General features: G+C 36.3%; 1 protein-coding gene and 1 pseudogene across 1 annotated transcript; both read right to left on the bottom strand.

The window, feature by feature from the left end:
• Nucleotides 1-8,444: 8,444 nt before the first annotated feature.
• On the bottom strand, nt 8,445-10,261 carry LOC114177341 (cannabidiolic acid synthase-like 2). Its single transcript, XM_028062639.1, has one exon. It carries the CDS (start codon nt 10,236-10,238, stop codon nt 8,628-8,630), a length of 1,611 nt encoding a protein of 536 aa, XP_027918440.1. The 5' UTR covers nt 10,239-10,261; the 3' UTR covers nt 8,445-8,627.
• Nucleotides 10,262-13,009: 2,748 nt separating this feature from the next.
• LOC114175958 lies at nt 13,010-20,791 on the bottom strand (annotated as a pseudogene).
• Between the last annotated feature and the right edge of the window lie 626 nt (nt 20,792-21,417).

The raw sequence follows: 21,417 nt of genomic DNA, 5'->3' as shown, positions 1-21,417 counted from the left end.
ACCTGGATCCTCGGGTCAGCAGCGAGGAGAGGGTGGAACCAATCAAAAGCACAGAAGAATTCCATTTCGATGAGCATCGATACACCCATGTCAACAGGACAGTTGTAAAGACCCCCGAGATGCGAGAAGTGTTAAGAGGAACGTTGATTTGTTTGCCTGGAGTGCGACCAACATGTCAGGCATTGACCCAAGAGTAGCCAGTCACAAACTGTCTATTTTTCGCGAAGCTCGGCTCGTTGCACAGAAGAGAAGGAATATGGGAGGAGAAAAAAGGGAGGTAGCCAAAGCAGAGGTACAAAAGTTAATTTCGGCAGGCTTGGCGTGTCCTAAAGACACGTACCCTTTCCCAAGCATCGATAGATTGGTAGACGGTGCAGCTGGACACAGGGTGTTTAGTTTTTTGGACGCGTACTCTGGGTACAATCAGATACCAATGTATCCTACTGACAAAGAAAAAACGGCGTTCATCACGAAAGAAGCTAACTTTTACTATGAAGTCATGCCTTTTGGACTAAAAAATGTTGGAGCCACATACTAGCAGCTGATGGACAAGGTGTTTCGTCATCTCATCGAAAAGTGTATGGAGGTCTACGTCGACAACATGGTGGTCATGTCAGATTCACTCGAGCAACATATCGAAGATTTGGACGAGGTCTTGGCAACCGTACGGAAGTATGACATGAGACTGAATCCAGAAAAATGTGTTTTTGGGGTTGCAGGTGGAAAGTTCCTAGGTTTCACATTAACCCACAGGGGAATAGAGGCCAACCCCGACAAGTGCCAAGCAGTTGTTAACATGAGGAGTCCAGCCAACATCAAGAAGATACAGAGATTGGTAGGGAGGCTAACTGCGTTGTCACGTTTTATGCCTAAGTTAGTAGAAAGAATCCAGCCGATGCTGAGGCTCATGAAAAAAGCCAAAAATTCGTATGGGATGAGACTTGCGAGCAATCTTTCCAAGCATTGAAGGAATATTTGTCTTCTCCCCCAGTACTACAGAAGCCTAGCAAGGGGAAACCCCTGTTAGTATATCTACCCATCTTTACCAATGTTGTTAGCGCGGCCATTATACAAGATCAGGCGGGGGACCAGCGATCCGTATACTTTATCAGCAAAGCCCTACACGATGCAGAATTACTGTACCAAACAGTGGAAAAGGTAATCCAAGCACTTGTGATAACAACCAAACGACTACGACTGTACTTTCAAGGGAACGAGGTAATAGTCAAGTCTGACTACCCAATACTCAAAGTCTTGAGGCGACCCGACCTCGCCGGCCGAATGGTTGGGTGGTCCGTATAACTATCCGAGTATCATCTTCGATGTGAAGCTCGAGGGCCGATCAAGGGACAATGCCTGGCAGACTTTGTCAATAAATTAACAGGAGATCCTGACGTACGCGAGGAAGGTTGGATCCTATCGGTGGATGGCTCCTCAAACGCGAAAGGCGGGGGCGCTGGGATTGTTTTGCAAGGACCAAATGATTTACTACTCGAGCAAGCTTTGCGCTTTGGCTTTAAACCCTCTAACAATCAGGCAGAATATGAGGCATTAATAGCAGGGTTGACCCTTGCAGCAGACATGGGAGCAGATACGGTGACATGTCGAACTGATTCTCAATTGATCGTAGGACACTTGGACGACACTTTCCAGGTAAAAGACCCCCTCCTATTATGATATTATCACGTTGTGCAGGGCGTGTTGAACAGATTCAGAACAGCAAGCGTAAAGCATGTTGATAGAGCCAAAAATTCCAGAGCCGACTTGCTCTCGAAGTTGGCAACTACCAAAGTAAAGGGACAACATCATACAGTGATCCATGCCACACTCGACCGTCCTACTATAACTTTGGTAGAATGCAATACTACTGAGACAGTCGCACCAGAAGAGGAAGAGTGGATGGCTCCTATTATACAGTTCATTCAACACGGTGACACGGACAGAATTGATGACCCTATCATGCGTAGGAAAGCTTCTCGATTCACTTTGGTTGGTGAAGAATTGTACAAATGAGGCTTCTCCAACCCTCTGTTAAAATGCGTCACAAACCGCCAAGCCCAGTATATTATGGAAGAGTTACACACGAGGATTTGTGGCTTACATTCAGGATCCCGAACCATGGCAGCTCGGGTATTACGAGCATGATACTATTGGCCGACTATCAAAGAAGACTACGAGAAGTACGTAAGGAAGTGCACCTAGTGCCAACAACACGGTAACATGATACATCTCAAGTCATAGGAGTTGCACGATATTACCTCCCCTTGGCCTTTCGCCAAGTGGGGCATGGATATTCTAGGGCCCTTCAGCCCAGGGAAAGGTCAGGTAAAGTTCTTGTTGGTAGCTATAGACTACTTCACTAAGTGGATTGAGGCGGAGCCACTGGCCCTGATCACGGCCCAGCAGGTACAGAAATTTGTCTGGAAGAATATAGTGTGCAGGTTTGGCATACCAAGCATCATCATAACAGACAATGGTAGACAGTTCATCGACAAGGGGCTAGCTGAGTTCTATAGGGGACTCCATATACAACTTATAACCAGCTCAGTCGAGCACCCACAAACAAATGGGCAAGCCGAAGCAGCAAACAAGGTCATACTACGAGAACTTAAGAAGAGGTTGGGAGATGCCAAAGGAAGGTGGGCTGACGAGTTATTAGAAGTCTTATGGGCATATCGCTACACCTCGCAGTCAACAATACAATAGACACCCTACTGCTTAGCATATGGAGTAGACGCAATGATCTCGGTCGAGATTGGAGAGCCCTTTTTACGGTGCCGCCTGTTCGACAGGCATCTTAATGAAGAAAGTATGCTCACAAGCCTGGACCTGGTTCAGGAGCTCCGAGATCAAGTGCGCATTCGGGAGGAGGCATCCAAACTAAGGGCCCAGCACCGCTATAATACTAAATTCAAACCCCGATCTTTTCACCAGGGAGATCTAGTATGGCGTATGGCAAGTGCCGCTCGGAAGCATGAAAGAAAGTTCTCGCCCAATTGGGAAGGGCCATTCCGAATCAACGAAGCTGTGGGAAACGACGCATACAGGTTGGAGCACCTATCTGGTGCCCCTGTCCCGGCCACCTGGAACGCCTCACATCTCAAGTTTTATTACAGTTAGTTTGTCAAACATTTATTTTTCAGACTCTTTTGTGATTTCGATTGCGCAATAAATGATGTACTCTTTCCTACCTTGATCTTTTTTCCCTAAGGAGGGTTTTTGGTCAAGAAGGTTTTAACGAGACATCATAGTCCTAAATAAAGCATGATTATTTCATTATTATCCTATAATTATCTTATCTATTGTCAACAAATGCATATATCCCGATCAAGCACAATAAACGGTAAAATTTCGCACTCTGTCATGAGAAAGGAAGCTTCATCGAACTAGATGATCCCCCCATACCTATACCAATGGGAAAGGAAGCTTCATCGTCCTAGATAATCCCCCATACAAGCAAAAACCTAAGGTAATACACAACCATACAAAAGCTTAAGGAGCAGACGACCTAAAAGAAAACGCAATCCTGGCCAGAAGTGGCCGAGTACATCCCGGCCAGGAGCGGCCGAGTACATCCCGGCCAAAGGTGGCCTACCACATCACGACCAAAAGTGGCCGAGCACATCTCACCTTCACCTACAAATACAAATGGCTAGCGACATACAAAGAGGCACAAGCAGCAGATGCAAACACAAAAATCTAAAAGAAAGTTCGAAGCATAACATCCAAACATACAATGTGTGTTAATACATGTCCAACAAGTAGAAAATCAAAGCTCGACAAATAGTTTCTAAAAACTAGAAAATACAAAATAACATATCAATCCTCGGGGGAAGCAGTAGGTTTTTGTTGCCCAGCAATAGGGATGTCCTCCACAGCCATGACGGAACCTTGGTACACATCCTCATCAATATTAAAACGCCCATCTCCCGCGTCAAAGTTAAAATAGTGAGCGGCCTGGCGCAGGGCCTTGTGGAAACCTTCCTCATGCTGGGACATCACGTACCCCTCCAACTGGTAAATCCGACCAACTTTAATCGCTCCAAGGCCGCCTGGAAATCCTCATCTTTCTTCTCAAAATCCCTACAGCGCGTCTTCAAGACATTACGCTCTACTAACAGCTGAGATCGCTCATTTTTCACAGTTCCCAATTGAAGCGAAACCTCTTGCCTCCTGTTATTGGCCTCGGCCAATTCCCTCTGTAAACTCTATCTCAGTAGCCAGTTTGCTTGTCTCTGGCAGTTGGCTTAGCACTATGTTTAGATGGCGACCCATCACCATCGCCCTTGCATGAAATTCATTCAGCGCATACAGCACAGTCTTAGGACGCATGGCTGAAATAATCTCAGCCTCCTCCGACGATAAGGAAACCTCTGTGCCTTTGTTGATTTTGAGTTGCGCATCAAACATCGCAGACAAAGCGTCAGTCACGCCATCAACAGAGGAAGTGCCTCGAGACTTCTTGGGAGAGGATGACCGGGGAGTACTCGGCCTTGCGGTACAATCCCTACGCTTACTTTTCTTCTTCGTCGCCCTTCTAGGAAGTCATCTCCGCGGGAACACGACTAGCACTCTCACCTCCTTTGCTCTTCTCCTCCTCAGCTCCAGAAACACTTCTTTGCCAGAAGGACCAACAACAACCATGATATCTGCAAAAAAGAAATAAGCATTAGTCCAAACATACAAGACGCATCTTTATAGGGAATCAGACGAACATACATACCGAAAAGGTCATCGTGCGGACGATAGGAACTAAACACACCAATAATTTTCTTGGAGGAGAGTTTCTTGGGCAATTGGTCCAAATAAGACAGCACATACAGATCCTCCTGGGTAAGGGATGCTCTCGGCCAAACTCGATAGGGGGTGGGATGTTTGGTCCAGTAGAACGGGAATTTGGACTCGCCATTTTCAAAGTAAAAATATCCAGCCCCAGCGGACTGGATGACTACCTTAAAGAAACCAATCTTAAACCTTTTAAAAGATTGCGTATAAGACGCGAGTAGACACTGGTGGCTTTGACCCACTAGAGACAACCAACTAACCAGATCCCCCAGACGCGTATAGTAGTACTGCAAGAAAACCTACGGGGAGGGTCTCAAATGGAACACTCGACAGACCAGTCGGAACGCCTGAAGGGACGCCCAACTATTAGGATGCAGTTGGGTGGGTGCTACATTCAGCACCTGTAGCACTCCCATTGTAAAATCATCGAAGGGAAGACGCACATGCAAATCAGAAACTAAGGTAGAGTACATGTAGAAAAAGTCATGCGAATGACCTTCTCGACCGTGACACACACTATCCCCACTCCTGGCTCGCTCTACACTAATAATACGATCGTCTACTGTATCAGCTAGAATATCATACTTCTTACGAAAATCAACTATGGTGGCAGATTTACTAAACCTAGACAGAGGGAGTTTCACCCGGGGATCTACCCACTCGTACCCCGGGTGACGCAGGGCCGAGAACTCCTCGGCACCCACAGAGTCCTCATCGTCCCTCTGCACACTATCACTACACGGGGAGTCAGACATGGTCCCCTCCTCCTCAGAGTCGCTATGCCTACTGGAAAGATAATAAGCAGAGGAGGATGACATACCTGGGATGGCGCAGACAGGAAAGGCTCGGCTGGTGGTGGCACACATTCTAAATGAATCCTTTGCCTCACAACATCAAGACCCCACCTCTATTTATAGTGGACCACTCTCACAAAAGTAACCCCATCATCACCATGAGATCTCGCTCCATCCAACGGTTGTCGGCACATCTCCTTTAAAACTCCCCACCTAAACCATATCATTATTATGACAAGATAGCCTCGAACGGCGAGCCAAGTTAATACTTTCTCTTTCCCCATAATTAAAGCAAGTCTCATAAACGCAAGTGGTTGGGGACGCCTCGGCACCATTTCCAAAGGCAACACATCATAGCCTCTTGTGAACTTTGTTCACTACGAGCCTAGGGGGCTGGTGTTAGTGTATGGCCGGGTACTTCCCGGCCCAACAAGGGGAAACTGGTCGGGATCATCCCGGCCCAGGTAGGAGCGTCCCCACACGATGGCCCAACTGCGGGGGCTTGGATCCAGCGCAACGCTGGCAACCCAATAAGCGCAGTGGCCGTGTACTTCCCGGCCCTCTTGGCCGAGTACACCCCGACCCAAGGGGTAGCAGGTGGAACATGTGGTACAGAAGGGCATCATGCAATCAAACCCCAAAAAAGAAGGAGGTGATATGTGAAAAGTACAGAAGGAAGGAGTTGATATGTGAGAAGTATAGAAGGAAGGAGTTGATATGTGAGAAGGTAGGGAGATCCAGGGAGGAGCAGGAGGAGGTTCGACACAGAGGGTTCTTGAGATTGTCTGGTTCCGCACCGAAATAGTATCGATCAGGTACAGTTCTCATTTTAATTGAGATTGTACTTTGGTTAAAAGTGAGAATGCCAACAAATTAATTGAGACTTTACATTGGTTAATTTGCAAATCTACAATAATAATGAATTGAGCAATAATCTTTAGATAACTGATGATAGGTCTATTTTGAGAAAGTAGTGGAATGAATATATTTTTTCTTTATTGTTTTAGTCTTATTTGATCTTTTTCCCAATTTTATTTGATTAACCATTTTGTATAATTTTTATAAGTACTAATTTATTATAAATCAATTTTGCGTTAGTTAGGAAACGACTTTGAGTTATTTTACCCTTTCTATTTTGTTGACTACTTTCTAAACAATACTGAGACCATATTATTATTGAGACCAAACATATACTTGGATGAAAACATTTTTTTAATATAAATAACTAGATAAATCAATTAAACATAAAGAATGATTTAGATGATTATATCATCCATAATTGTATAAGGGTAATATTTAAGACATCTGGTGTACAATGAGGCTATAATGCCAACCTTTTGCATGTACTATACAAGTTATGCATCTTTTGTATAACAGTTAGAATATACCCTTTAAGTGTTTTCCTTAATTATGTTTATTCTTTGTTGATAAAAAAAATATCAAGGTAAAAATAAATATCCTATAAAATCAATTTAGATAGCCTTTTCAGATATCATGGTAGAAGGATGAGGCACTAAAACACAATTGCAGAATGTACGCAAGTCAAAAAAAAGAATAGCAAAATTCCAATGGAACTCATGTAGGATGCATGGCACTTGCAAGTCATGCAAAGAAGCTAAAGTAGGACTTGCTTACTTCGGGAAAATTTTTTTGTTTTCATCTCTTACATTCACTTAAATTCAAATATGTCCCATAGCTTTTATTTTGCTTTCTGTAAGTTTTATTATTTTCTCCAATATATATATATATATATATATATATATTATTTTACGTTGTACATATAATATGCAATAATATACAATGTCATTCAAAATATAAAATATAAGATCAACTATAACATCCAAAACAAAGTGAAACGTTTCGGAAAATGATAGAGAGGAGAAGTACAACATAATAAAGATGATTGAAATTACCACATGAATAGGAAGGTCTACAACAGTACACATGACAGAATGATATTAATCAATTACTTCTCCTTAGAGCAATTATTAGGCCCGATTGGTTCTCTTATGTAATTAGAAATTGTTATTATTGCTACTTCAATCTATGTATATTCCCCGTGTCAAGTGTTATGTTAAACTAATAATTAAGCTAATGAAGAATAGTTAGATTAAAAAAGGAAAAATTAAAATGTTTCCATTAGCCGTTCAAATCTACCTTGAACTATTCATAATTTAAAAATTAAAATTATTAAAAATTTATTAGAAATGTCATATCATGTTACTTGTACTCTATAAAAATAATTCAAAAGCACTGTTTCTTCTTCAATATTTACCCCAAATGTAATATATATATATATATATATATATATATATATATATATATATATATATATATATGCCCTAAAACAAAACGGATTATTACCGGAGTTAGACGGTGAATTTGAAACTCTTGTCAATGAGAATACTCTTAGGTCCGATATCTTCAAGACAGGGAAAGGCACAAGTCATGTTCCGATCCAGCGACAGTCGAGAAATCGCCAATCCTCGGATACCAAAGTGAAGTATTTAGGGTTTATAATCGAAATAAATCAATACAACATAGAGTATATAGTATTTACAAACGAAAGATCTTACCTTCTGAAAGGCTTTTCAGAAGTGGATAACATAGAAAAATCATACGGTTGAACATAGAATTTCAGAAAAGCTTCAAAATCTTTCAAAAACTTAAAAAACACATCTTCTTACTAAACATGTCTGCATATAAACATATCAAAAAAATCATTCATCACTTCAATTAGCTACGGATATCGTGCAATGGCAGAAGCGAAAAATGTAAAAAGACATCAAACCCAACCACCATGTCTACATTCAAATCCATGGAAGGGTAGAGTAGTAAACTCCATCGCATACAGTAAACGGGAAGTAGAAGGAAGGACATAATACTTTACATATAAACTCGATAATTGGACAAATGTCGACATAATATAAGTGAGGGTAGGGACAAATGGACGATAAGAAAAGTAGAACAACAGTAAAGAAAGACTGTTTATGTATTAATGCAATGCATATTGCATATGACATTTATTTTATTTCAATTGTAGATACTTTAATTTTCTTCATCGGATAAGATAGGAATGCTTTGTTCGTTTCTGAAGAAGTTGTGAGGATCAACCTTGGTCTTCACTATAGCCAATCTCCTGAAATTGTTACCGAAATACTTCACACCCCAAATGCTGGCTTGTTCGTAGCTGGTGTAACCATTGTTATTAACCCCAATGTCAAGGTCTCGGTAATTCAGATATGCAGCTCTTGGAGAGTTTGAAACATAAGGTTCCATATATTTATACACTCTTCTAATCCAATTCATGTACCTTTGTGCAGCCTCTTCCCCATCCTCTTCCCAAACGACCACATAGTGAATATGAAATATGTATCCAGATCTGTGTGCGAATGCAGTTTCAGATTCCGAAATCTCATCCATTCTGCCTCCATAAGGGGCGAATTGAAGCTCACCATCTGGAACCTCATAAAGCAACCGCCATAACCCTTGTAATCCTTCAACAGGAATGGGTTTCCTCACATAATCAGATTTTGCTTTGTTTATTCCTGGACGAAATCGAGTTCTGTTCAGCAAAACTTCAGGGGCTTCATTCACTGTAGATCCAAGTAACACAGCATTCGCGAAGAGCACTGAGCCAATCCAACTAGTCTCGGTACAGTCTTTTCTGTCCAAACCCAACTCCGGTAAGCTCTTCTGCATCATTGGAATAAGTTCTTCTACACCACCTTGAAACATGGACACAAAATTGGCTTGTAATGTTTGCTTTCCATGTTCACTTGAATTTACCTTTTTCACGTCCACCCTAATGAATATGCGCTCGTCCATTTTATTCGCCACAAGCTGCCACTTTTGAATAATCTCGGTTGCATTTTCTTCCAATGTCCTTGCAACATTGAACACTGTCACAGTTGATGGAACTGGAACTAATTTTATCTTCCAAGCCACGATGACTCCAAAGCTTGCTCCACCACCTCCTCTGATGGCCCAAAACAGATCCTCACCCATGGCTTTTCTGTCAAGAAGATTACCATTCACGTCTATTATGTGAGCATCTAAGATATTATCTACGGCAAGACCGTACTTACGCATCAAGGATCCATAACCACCTCCACTGAAGTGGCCACCAGTGCCTACAGTGGCACACACACCCGCTGGGAACCCTAGCGTTTTGCTTTTCTGGCTAATCGCGTAGTAAAGTTCACCAAGAGTTGCCCCAGCTTGAACCCATGCTGTTCGGTTTTCTACGTCAATTGTGATTTGTTGAAGGTTGAAGAGGTCAAGAATGACAAAGGGAACCTCAGCAACGTAGGAGAGACCCTCATAATCATGGCCTCCACTTCGGGTTCGAATCTGCAGGCCATGACGTTGGGAGCACATTATGGTTGCTTGAATGTGGGAAACGTCGAGTGGCGTGACAATGACTTGGGGTTTTTCGCTTAAGTTGAAGAACCTATAATTTCGAATGGACGTGTCTAGTATAGAGGTGTATGAAGAGTTGGTTTGAGTGTAGACAGCATTGAAGATTGAGTTGGAGATATGGGGATAGTTGTAAAGACATTGAACAAACTTTTCAGGAGTATGAAGTGAAGGAGGTTCAAATGAAAATAAAAGAGCAATGGCAGTAGTGAAGGTGAAATAGGAGCTTAAATGCTTCATTTCTGTGGATGGTTTGTTGTTGGTTTGATAAAAGAGCAGTGCGGAGCCTCTAATTTATAGTAGTTTGGTATTTAATTTTGGAGAAAATTTTCCGTGTAAAATAACCATTTCCCCCAAAATATAATATCGTTGATGTTAACATCCAAAAGTAAAAAGTAAAATGAGAGAAATGTTGACCAACGTTAACAAAATGTGAGAAAGATTTTTTTGTTTTTTAATGGTATATAGAAGAATAAAAAAAAAACTTAATTCACAACTCATATCAATACTCAGCTACAAAATATTCTTTAAGGATGGTAACTTAAAATAACAATCATCTCATAACTTAAAATATTAATATTTAAAGAAAAATCTTTTATCTTTTAACTTAAAATATTATAAAAATTATACTTTGACACTCTCTCGTGGAAAAGCAATTATTGGAAAACTTATTGTAGCAATATATTAATATATATTAGTATTTTAAATTTAAATAAAAAATATATTAAAATACTACTCTGTGAAGTTGCCACCGGTAGGCTCAACTTAATGTATCAGTTTTCAATATTATAACAAAAATATTTTAGATAACACTCAAGGAGATTACTCGTATAAAAATATGGTCTAAATTAAGTAAAAGCAACATTTTTTAGATATAGTTTAAAAATTATCTTAAGCAACATTGATATAAATGTTGTTTGTAAAAATTATGGGCTAATTCATAAAAATGTAATCTAAAATACACTAAAAATTAAAGATTTTAGATTAAAATATTTCATACATCATTTTTTGATTGATAATACAAAACTTAATTTCAAAAACACAAAAAATTTTAATTTTAATTTTAGACCGAAAACGCGAAATACTTACAACGTTAAAAATGTGAAGTTTTGAGAAATAAATACATCTTACTTTTTTTATGAAAATTTTAAATAACAAATTTAAAATTATTTTGGTACCGAAAAATCGTTTTCTATTATCTACAATTGCACTAACCTTGATTATGCCTAAAAGATTATTGTAGTTATTAAATTATTAAAATAATTGTCAATTCGAAATAATTGTTATCGTCGTACTATAGTTTCCTAGGTTTGAGTAGTTGTCGGCTTGTAGAATCGAAAATTTATTGAAGAAATTAAATAAGGATGTTCGATGATTATTTTTTTATTTACAATATTCAAAATTTAAGGGTATATTTTTTCAGATAACCTCCTTTGTCATTTTAAGAACAGATGTTACATTAACGAAATCTTTTATATTAATATTAATTCTTTATATTTACTTTTATCATCAAATCATAATCATGGAAAAGTTTTTTAAGATAATTTTATCGATAACGTTGAATGAGTTAAATTTAAAGAATTTCTTAATGTGCCAGTTATTTATCAATTTCTACCAAATTCGAAATACTAGCTAGTAACTATTTAGATATTAATTTATAAAATAAAAAATTTATAATTTATCTTTAAATTAGTTTTTAAAATTTCTCTACCAAGATTTTAGCTACTAAAAATTAGTCACTAAATATTAATTACTAAAGAAATTTTGTTTTCTAAATTAGTATCTAAGTAAAGAGTAACCAATTTAGCAACCAATTAAAATTTTTTATTTAAAGTAGTGACTATTTTAATAAACAGAAATTTTTTACTTTGTAAATCGATATTTAAATCGGTAAACTAATAATTTTTAATTACTAAAATTAGTTATTGGAGAGATATTTTCTTTAAATGATTAGTTTTATTCATTCAACTTTTTGTCATATTTATACATTAGCTGAACTTCCAATAGATATATTGCTAATGAATTGTCAACTTAAAAATGAAATTGAATTATATAATAGTTTAGTTTATATATTTTACATACTTTCAGTATCATTTACGTGTTTAAATGAGAGCCAAATAGAATGTTGCTGAGATATTTTGCAAGTTTCGTCGCGTTAAAAATGTGATTGAATTATTTTGTACGTTGCATATACTACTCTGTAGCAAGGACACGCTCACTTCATTTTCGTGTTTAAACGAGCGCCAAAGAGAGGTGTCTTCTTCCTGGCATATCTCTCCCATAGTATCCTAGGAATTTATTGCCACATTTGCAAGCTAGGCCCACCAGACTTTACCAGAAAATGATTCATTTTCATTCAATTTCAAACAACGTCATCTAAAAATTCAACAACGAAATTACCATTTACTAAATTCTAATGTAGCCATAAGATAATCGTGTCACTGTTCTGCTTTAAATTGATTTTTGTTTTCATTCACTTTTAATTTCTTATCAAGTTCTGGTTCACAGTTGTCTTTTGTCTGGTATTAGTCCTTCTACCGGTGTAACGTACGGGTTTTTTTTATATGTAATAATTGTGGTAATAACAATGAGTTTTTGGATATTTAATAATCTATATGATGAGAATCTAATGTTTTAAAAAGATATTGAAGTGTATCAATAGAATAGATTAATTTAGAATGTAATTAAAGTGGTATGTCAAGTTAATATTTGATTTCATTGAATATTATTGTCAACCACCAACAACAAAAATATGACTAATACACTACTTTGTTAATATAAGAATAAAAAAAGAATAAATTACATACCTAGAATGTATCCTTTGGTATTGAAGTTCATAAATTCCTTTTGTACAGAAATTCCTTTTGTACACAACGACTTCTTTGTTCAACTTTTTCTGTACCATGATTTTCCTACATGGCAGAAAATAACATAAATAAATTGATATATATTTATAACAGTTTTGAAATGAAAAAAAAAATAGAAATGACATACCTATAATTGATTTCTTTTCAAAGAGTTTCAAAAATTTCTTTGTACACAACGTTTTTAGTTGTGTTTGTTACCTTTCCATCTTCATCCAATATAAGTATTTTCAATCCTCTTTTGGTTTTGACTCTAGAAATAGCAACATATAGTTAGCCATGTGTGAATACAGGTTGTGGAAGATAAAGGCCGACTCTAGAAAGTGTTTGTCCTTGACTTTTGTTAATCGTCATTGCAAAGCATAACGATATCGGAAACTGTCTTCTTTGAAATTTGAAAGGCAACCCTGAATCAGATGGCACTAAATCCATTCTTGGTATAAAAATCCTGTCACCAATGTTTTTTCCAGTAATTACAGTTGCACAAAGTACATTCTTGCCTAAATGGTTGACTTGCAATCTTGTGCCATTGCATAGACCTTTCGCTTGATCAATGTTTCTCAAGAGCATAATTGGAACACCTGTTTTCAACTTCAGTTTATGATTTGGTATCCCTGAACATTTGATATCATTTAAAAATTCAGATGTAAACCATTTAGATTGCACTTCATCTTGTTCATCAGATTGGCAAGGTGTATCTGAACTTAAATAAGTCACCTCTTCACCACCAATTAAAGACAACATGAAATCATTTACTTGCTCTACAGAATCATTTGTTGGGCACAAAATTGCTCCATCATCAAAATAATTAGGATTCAACATGTTAACCACAAATTGAGGATAGACAAATTCAACCAATGCCAATAAAGGTAAATAAGGATCTGTTCTGGAATTTCAACCATGCACTCACCATTCTCATTTAGATCCATTTTCCCGTCTCCAATCTTCAATATCCAATCAGCAAATTCTTGAATATCATTGGCTGTTTCAGTATTTGATGTAGTACTTAATCTCATGTTCTTGGATAACTTTAGCACTTTACAACAATTCCATAACTCTGAATAGTTGATTGATGATTTTATGATATCAAACCTAGATCCTTTTTTGATAACTGGTAGAATTTGTCTAAAGTCACCTCCCAACACAACTGCTTTGACACCAAATGGTTTGTCTTTATTGGCATCATCAACGTTTCGCATAATATCTCTTAGTGTTCTATCAAATGCCTCAAAGCACATTCTATTCATCATTGGTGCTTCATCCCAGATAATCAACATTTTAGTTTATTGACTCCTTTTATAATATCATACCCCAATCTCATAACCTTTATGAGAAATATTCATTCACAACCTTGACCCTTAGGGATTATCATGCTCCCACGAACCTACCCGCTCGTGGTCCAACTCTACGGACCTCCCCGCCCGTAGTCTAGCTCTACGAACCTGCTTGCTCGTAGTCCAACATACGTGAACACCTACTATGAACCTCCCCGCTCATAGTAGCCTCAATAAATTTTAGTGATTAAAAGTTATTAGTAACTATTTAGATATCAATTTATAAACTACAAAATTATAATTTGTCTTTAAATTAGTTTTTAAAATTTATCTACCAAGATTTTAGCTACTAAAAATTAGTCATTAAATATTAACTACTAAAGAAATTTTAGTTTCTAAATTAGTATCTAAGTAATTAGTGACCAATTTAGCAACCAATTAAATTTTTTTATTTAAAATAGTGACTATTTTAGTAAACAGTAATTTTTTATTTTGTAAATCGATATTTAAATCGGTAAACTAATAATTTTTAATTGCTAAAATTAGTTATTGAAGAGATATTTTCTTTAAATGATTAGTTTTATTCATTCAACTTTTTGTCATATTTATACATTAGCTGAACTTCCGATGGATATATTGCTGATGAATTGTCAACTTAAAAATGAAATTGAATTATATAATAGTTTAGTTTATATATTTTACATACTTTCACTATCATTTACGTGTTTAAATGAGAGCCAAATAGAATGTTGCTGAGATATTTTGCAAGTTGCGTCGCGTTAAAAATGTGATTGAATTATTTTGTACGTTGCATATACTACTCTGTAGCAAGGACACGCTCACTTCATTTTCGTATTTAAACGAGCGCCAAAGAGAGGTGTCTTCTTCCTGGCATATCTCTCCCATAGTATCCTAGGAATTTATTGCCACATTTGCAAGCTAGGCCCACCAGACTTTACCAGAAAATGATTCATTTTCATTCAATTTCAAACAACGTCATCTAAAAATTCAACAATGAAATTACCATTTACTAAATTCTAATGTAGCCATAAGATAATCGTGTCACTGTTCTGCTTTAAATTAATTTTTGTTTTCATTCACTTTTAATTCCTTATCAAGTACTGGTTGACAGTAGTCTTTTGTCTGGTATAAAGAATAAAGCTGCAAGCAAAGCCATACAAAACAAATGTATGTTTATTATCTTCAAGGTAACAACTTTTAACTAATTCCCAGAATAATTCCAAAGGTTAGACATATCATGACTTATTAGTTTTAAGATTTATAATGAGTTATAAAATCAAGTTGACTAAGTAGCCAGAAAACAAAAAAAGCATAAATCAAACCAATATTATATGTGAATAAGTAGTATTAGAAAGAAAAGTCAAGTTCCAGAACACCAACAAATATGAATAAATATAAATGACAAAAAAAAAAACTCAAATCTCACTAAGGTCTATATTGTACAAAAAATATCCATAACCTAATTATCATGTAAAGTTTATTTTACTAAAATTTAAAAAATAAATCTATGACTAAAAGTTCTAACTAAGAATGATGAAATTAAAATTATTTACAAAAATTTTAAAATAAAGAAATCCATTGACTTGTATGATAAACTAAACAAAATCTATGCTAGCAATATGAGTACCCGCACTTCATTTAAACATTGTCCTCGATGTGATAATGTCATACAGAAAGAAAATCAAAACCAACAAACAAAATTTAAAAAAAAAATGCATGAATAAGTAAATAAAGGAGCAAAATGAATATAAAACATTCCTCCATACTTTGAAACCTGTGAAATGTTGAATGACAGCGTCTTAGTAATGTAAACAAAATTATGGCATCTAACTTAATTTGGGAATTAATTTGTCAAAGTTTATTTTAACAAATTTTATATAACATAATTTACTCTTTATACTATTTACTAGACTATATTTACTGTTTCTAACTATATTAATTAAAAACAATACGAAAATTCTACTAATTAATATTATTGAAACCAAAATTTGGATGTACATACCTGAGCACATTCAACTGATGCTCAACAATTATTTTCAATGGGTTAAATATGTTTTTATCCATTCACTACTAAAATTTTAAATTTTAACGTTAGTTTGATGCATTATTTAGTGGCGATTAAAACCGCCACTATTTTCTTTTCTGTCAGTTAATTAACTGACATAAGATTTGGTGCCACAAAAGTATTTTAGCGTCGATTATTACAAGCGCCGAAATAATCGCCACTAAAATTATTAAAGTCGGTTATAACTGTCTCTAAATTAATTTTAAAATTTTATATTTAATATTTAGCGGCAGTTGTAACCGCCAATAAATTCAAAAATTTTAAAAATTTAATGGCGGTTATAACCGCCGATAAAATCATGATTTTTTTAAAATAAAAAATTGAAAAATCACTTTTTAATCCTTCATTTCTTGCGAAAAGAAACATTCCTCCCATGTGGGAAGGCCAAGCTAAATATGTGAAGACCTGGATTGTCACTATTGATCTCTTAAAACTTATTATACTAATATAATAAGTGGCATTTAATAAGATGAAAGAGAAATTACATTTAATATTCCTAAACAGGCGGCCATTATCAATGAAAGATCACTTCCAAATACGACCTCCAATGCTCCTGCTGGGAAACTACATTTAATAAATAAATATAAATAATTTTCTTATAGTCTCTGCCTCTCAATTCAATTTATAATTAATTTTCTTAAAACAAGTTCTTATATTAATCTCGACTATAGACTTTGACGTTAAATTTAGATTGAGGTGGTTACCGTGAGTTGGGTCTTGAAATGAGTAATCATGTAATCTATGAAAGAATCTGGACTTTGAAAAATCCTTGATCCAACGGAGAGAACTGGTAGAAGGTAATTATTGAGAAAATCGTTGGCCCCAACAATGATAGAGAAAATGAATTTCTTCATTATGTGCTCTTTCGCTTTTGATTCACCCAGCACTTTGTCAATTTGTTTCCTTGTTACGCTGAAGTAATCTATTTTAACATCCATTCCTATTCTATTCACCTGAAAACAAAATTATTCACACCAAACAAGTATATTCCTTATTACACAAAATGATCAAGACTAAGTTAGAAATAAACAGTAGAGAAAAAAATACTGACAAATATTCTTCCAGTAGCATTCATTATCCCCCATCCCGAAGCATAGTTCACTCCATTTAGTATGGTTTTCCTGTTGCATTTGGTGCTAAAAATGGCACAGCATAATTTGGTTATCCCAATTCCTCTCCTGAAAAATATTAAAATATAAACAACAACACATTAATTTCCATTCTTTCAACGACATTCCTCACACTTTATTGTTCAAGAATATATATTAAAACAAATACGGTATATAAGTATTCTCAATATTTATCTAAACACTTCCCCAATTCAAGACCATCCAAGCCCATTTTCTTTAACTGTTCTCTATATTTATCTGAACACTTCCCCAATTAAACAACGCCAAGGCAGCATCTTTTGAAATTTATGAGCAGCAATTCCAAAAAGTTCTTGAGCATCATTGCTTGCTAATGTATTGATTATGTTCTTGAACATCCTTGAACAGCCTTGCAAACTGGAGAAGCTAGTCCTCCACAGTAATAATCCTTTTTGCAGCATCTTCATTTCTGCTCTCTTTTGTACCCTTATTCTCAACACCAACATTTTGATTTCCACCGTCCCTTTGCACCTTATCCCCATTGGTTGTTGTTCCATCATAAGAAGGTTCTTGATCTGGACTGACCTCAGAAATATAAATCCTAAGCGATGCCTTCTCAAGAGCATACTTTTCAGCTATTAGTTCTCTAGTAGTAGTGATAATAACCAAATCACTTTCCTTATCCTTATACTTCACAAGAACACCCTTCAAACATGGAAACCGATTCCTAGCTATATATCCCTCACCAACTTCGCACTACAATTCACGGGTAATTGAGCCCACCTTATATCTTCTTCAAACACCAACTTCAACTCCTTGTGATCGTGACAGGTTTTTCTTCCGCCACAGGTTCTGAGCCCAACTTATTCCATTCAAAATGTCGCTAATCAACCTCATCCCACATCAAGATGCCTTTCTCCATGCTATCCTCTGCCTTGTTATAAATTTGTAGAACCTCATAAGAAAAGCTAGCATTTGAGTCCCTGCATGCCAATGCATAACACCAGCACAGCCTTGCTTGCTCAAACTTCTAATGCCCAAGAGCAAGATATCTTTTCAAAATGCATTAATTAAATTACATTTAAATTTAAAAGTTGAGAAAGGGTCAGATCATGTTAAGACTGACAAAATAGACATAGCACGTGTTAGGCTTGAATATACTTAAAGCAAGCATTTGCACTTAACGTATTATATTGGTAAAACTTTGATATCATAGAGAAACGTACATATAACAATGATTTACCTGTTTATCTATTAGCATTAGTCGCAACTAGTGACATTGCTGAACTAGTTCCAGTAGCAGGACCCTAAAACACAAACATCTTGTACTCTAAATGAGATTATGTTCACATCTTCACAAATAAACAGATCATGAAATATTGTCCTCAGGTAAGCATAATATGGTCTATCATCAAAGCTTAATGAGCGGTAGTAATGAAAGTATATGATGCAAACTTTCTTACAATAAGATGAAAGAGAAACATTTCACGCAATATTTTTACTTCTGCCATGTTTAGGAATTAGTGTTTGTACTCCAACAATTATGATTACATTCTCTTCAAACACAACACTAAATTACATAACACACTTTGGTCGAAAGTAATCTATCTTACAACCAGAGCACAGTTGACCTAAGTTTGACACTCACATATCCAAATCCACAAATATCCCCAATCTAACGTTTTTTTCTTGCTACTACATGTATAGGTTAACACTTATCAGATTGCATCCAAGGAGAGAAAAGCTATAAATTAGAGGTTCATTTACCGTCAGTTTTAAATAGACTTTAAGCATGATGTAAATTTAAGATACTGTCAGTTTTAGACAACCGCCAAGAAATATCTACCATTATAAAATATGTTTTTTTAGTGATTAACTTTTTAGTGAATTTTGGAATTAGTTCATTTCGAAATTTTAGAACAATAATTTTTCTCCATGAAAATCTACAACAGTCTCTCCTTTTAAGAAAGGGAAGTGTAGGAACATCAACATTAGCAACTATAGGATCAACATCAGAAACATCACAATTATCGGTAATTACATTAACAATAACAAGGTGAACAATACTATATCAGAAAGAACATGAATAGGTGTATGAGTAAATATCATCATGTACATGCACATGAACATAAAAAAAAATCAAGAATACTATCAGTTGGAGCATTAATAAATACATAATGAAAATCAGCACAAGCATGTGTGTCAGCAACGAGTATATCAATAATAATAGCATTATCTGTTAGGAACAAGGCAATACAGGAAAGAATAAAGGAGAGAAAAATAGACACAGAGAATTTAACGTGGTTCGGCTACAATGTGTATGCCTACGTCCACGACTACACTAGGAAGTATTTGTATTTTTGGTGTATCTTAAAGCTTTACATAGAGTCTCTTATATAGTAAAATAGAGAACCACAACTCACTATTCTAAGCGATGTGGGACTAAATCAAGCACCATAATTCTAACAATTCTCCCACTTGGGGTTTGATTTATATTACCACCTAGTGTAGTGCCTTCATCATCAATCTTCTCGAAGGCCAGTTGAGGCAATGCAAAGCCTCAACTTAGTTGTTGTGACAGTCTTGGTTAACATATCAGCTGGATTCTCTGCACCTGGAATCTTCAACAAAATCAAATCTCCATCATTTATCAAGTTTCTGATAAAATGATACTTCAATTCAATGTGTTTGCATCTAGAGTGAAGAATTGGATTTTTAGCAAGACAAATGACACTTTGACTGTCACTGAACAATGAAGGTTCATCTTGCCCTTTTCCTAATTCTTTTAGAAGATTCTTCAACCATATAATCTCTTTTGCTGTTTCTGAGATAGCTATATATTCAGCTTCAGTGGTTGAAAGGGAGACTCTTCCTTGAAGTTTGGACTTCCAACTGATAGCTGTGCCACCCAACGTAAAAATATAACCTGTTGTGCTCTTTCTACCATCCAAATCACCTCCCAAATCTGCATCAGAAAACCCCTGTAAAGTGAGATTACTTCTTTTAAAGGACAAATGCATCTTTGAAGTGCCCTTCAAATATCTCAATATCCACTTCACTCCTTCCCAATGCTCATTTCCGGGATTGGATAGAAACCTGCTCACAACTCCCACTGCATGTGCTATATCAGGTCTGGTGCAAACCATAGCATACATCAAGCTCCCTACTGCAGATGCATATGGCACTTTAGACATGTGATTTTCTTCTTCCTCTGTCTGAGAAGATTGCCTTTTTGAGAACTTTAAGTGAGTTCCCAAAGGTGTATTCCTGGTTTTAGCATTTCCAACATTGAACCTGCTAAGCAATTTTTCAATATATTTTTCCTGAGATAAATTTAGAATACCTTTAGATCTATCCCTGGAAATTCTCATACCAAGAATTTGCTTGGCTGGACCAAGATCCTTCATTTCAAAATTTTCTGACAATTGTTTCTTCAACCTGTCAATTTCTGCCATATTAGCACCAACAATCAACATGTCATCAACATACAAGGCAAGAATGATATAACTATCAATATATTTCTTCACATAACAACAATGATCTTCTTCACATCTGTGAAATCCTGAGTTTCTCATAAACTCATTAAACTTCTTATACCATTGTCGCGGTGCTTGTTTCAACCCATACAAACTTTTATGAAGCTTGCATACAAGATTCTCTTTGCCTTGTACTTCAAAACCTTTTGGTTGTGCCATAAAGATTTCTTCCTCAAGATCTCCATGTAGGAATGCAGTTTTCACATCTAACTGCTCCAGATGAAGATTTTCTGCAGCTACTATACTCAAGATAACTCTGATGGTAGTCATCTTGACAACAGGAGAGAAAATTTCTGTGAAGTCAATTCCTTGTCTCTGTTGGAACCCTTTCACTACGAGTCTGGCCTTATATCGTTTGCTGCCATCTGGTTCTTCTTTTAACCGATAGACCCACCTGTTTTGCAAAACCTTCTTTCCTTCTGGAAGCTTGGTTAAAGACCATGTCTTATTCTTCTGAAGAGACTTTATCTCATCTTCCATTGCTAGCTCCCACTTAATAGATTCACCTCCCTGCATAGCCTCAGCAAAATGCTCTGGCTCACCAGCATCAGTCAACAACAAGTAATGCAAT

The sequence above is a fragment of the Vigna unguiculata genome, chromosome 3, assembly GCF_004118075.2.
Source record: "Vigna unguiculata cultivar IT97K-499-35 chromosome 3, ASM411807v1, whole genome shotgun sequence".
In the NCBI taxonomy this organism is placed as follows: domain Eukaryota; kingdom Viridiplantae; phylum Streptophyta; class Magnoliopsida; order Fabales; family Fabaceae; genus Vigna; species Vigna unguiculata.
Note: the sequence above shows the minus strand (reverse complement) of the source record. Positions and strands in the feature narration are given on the sequence as shown.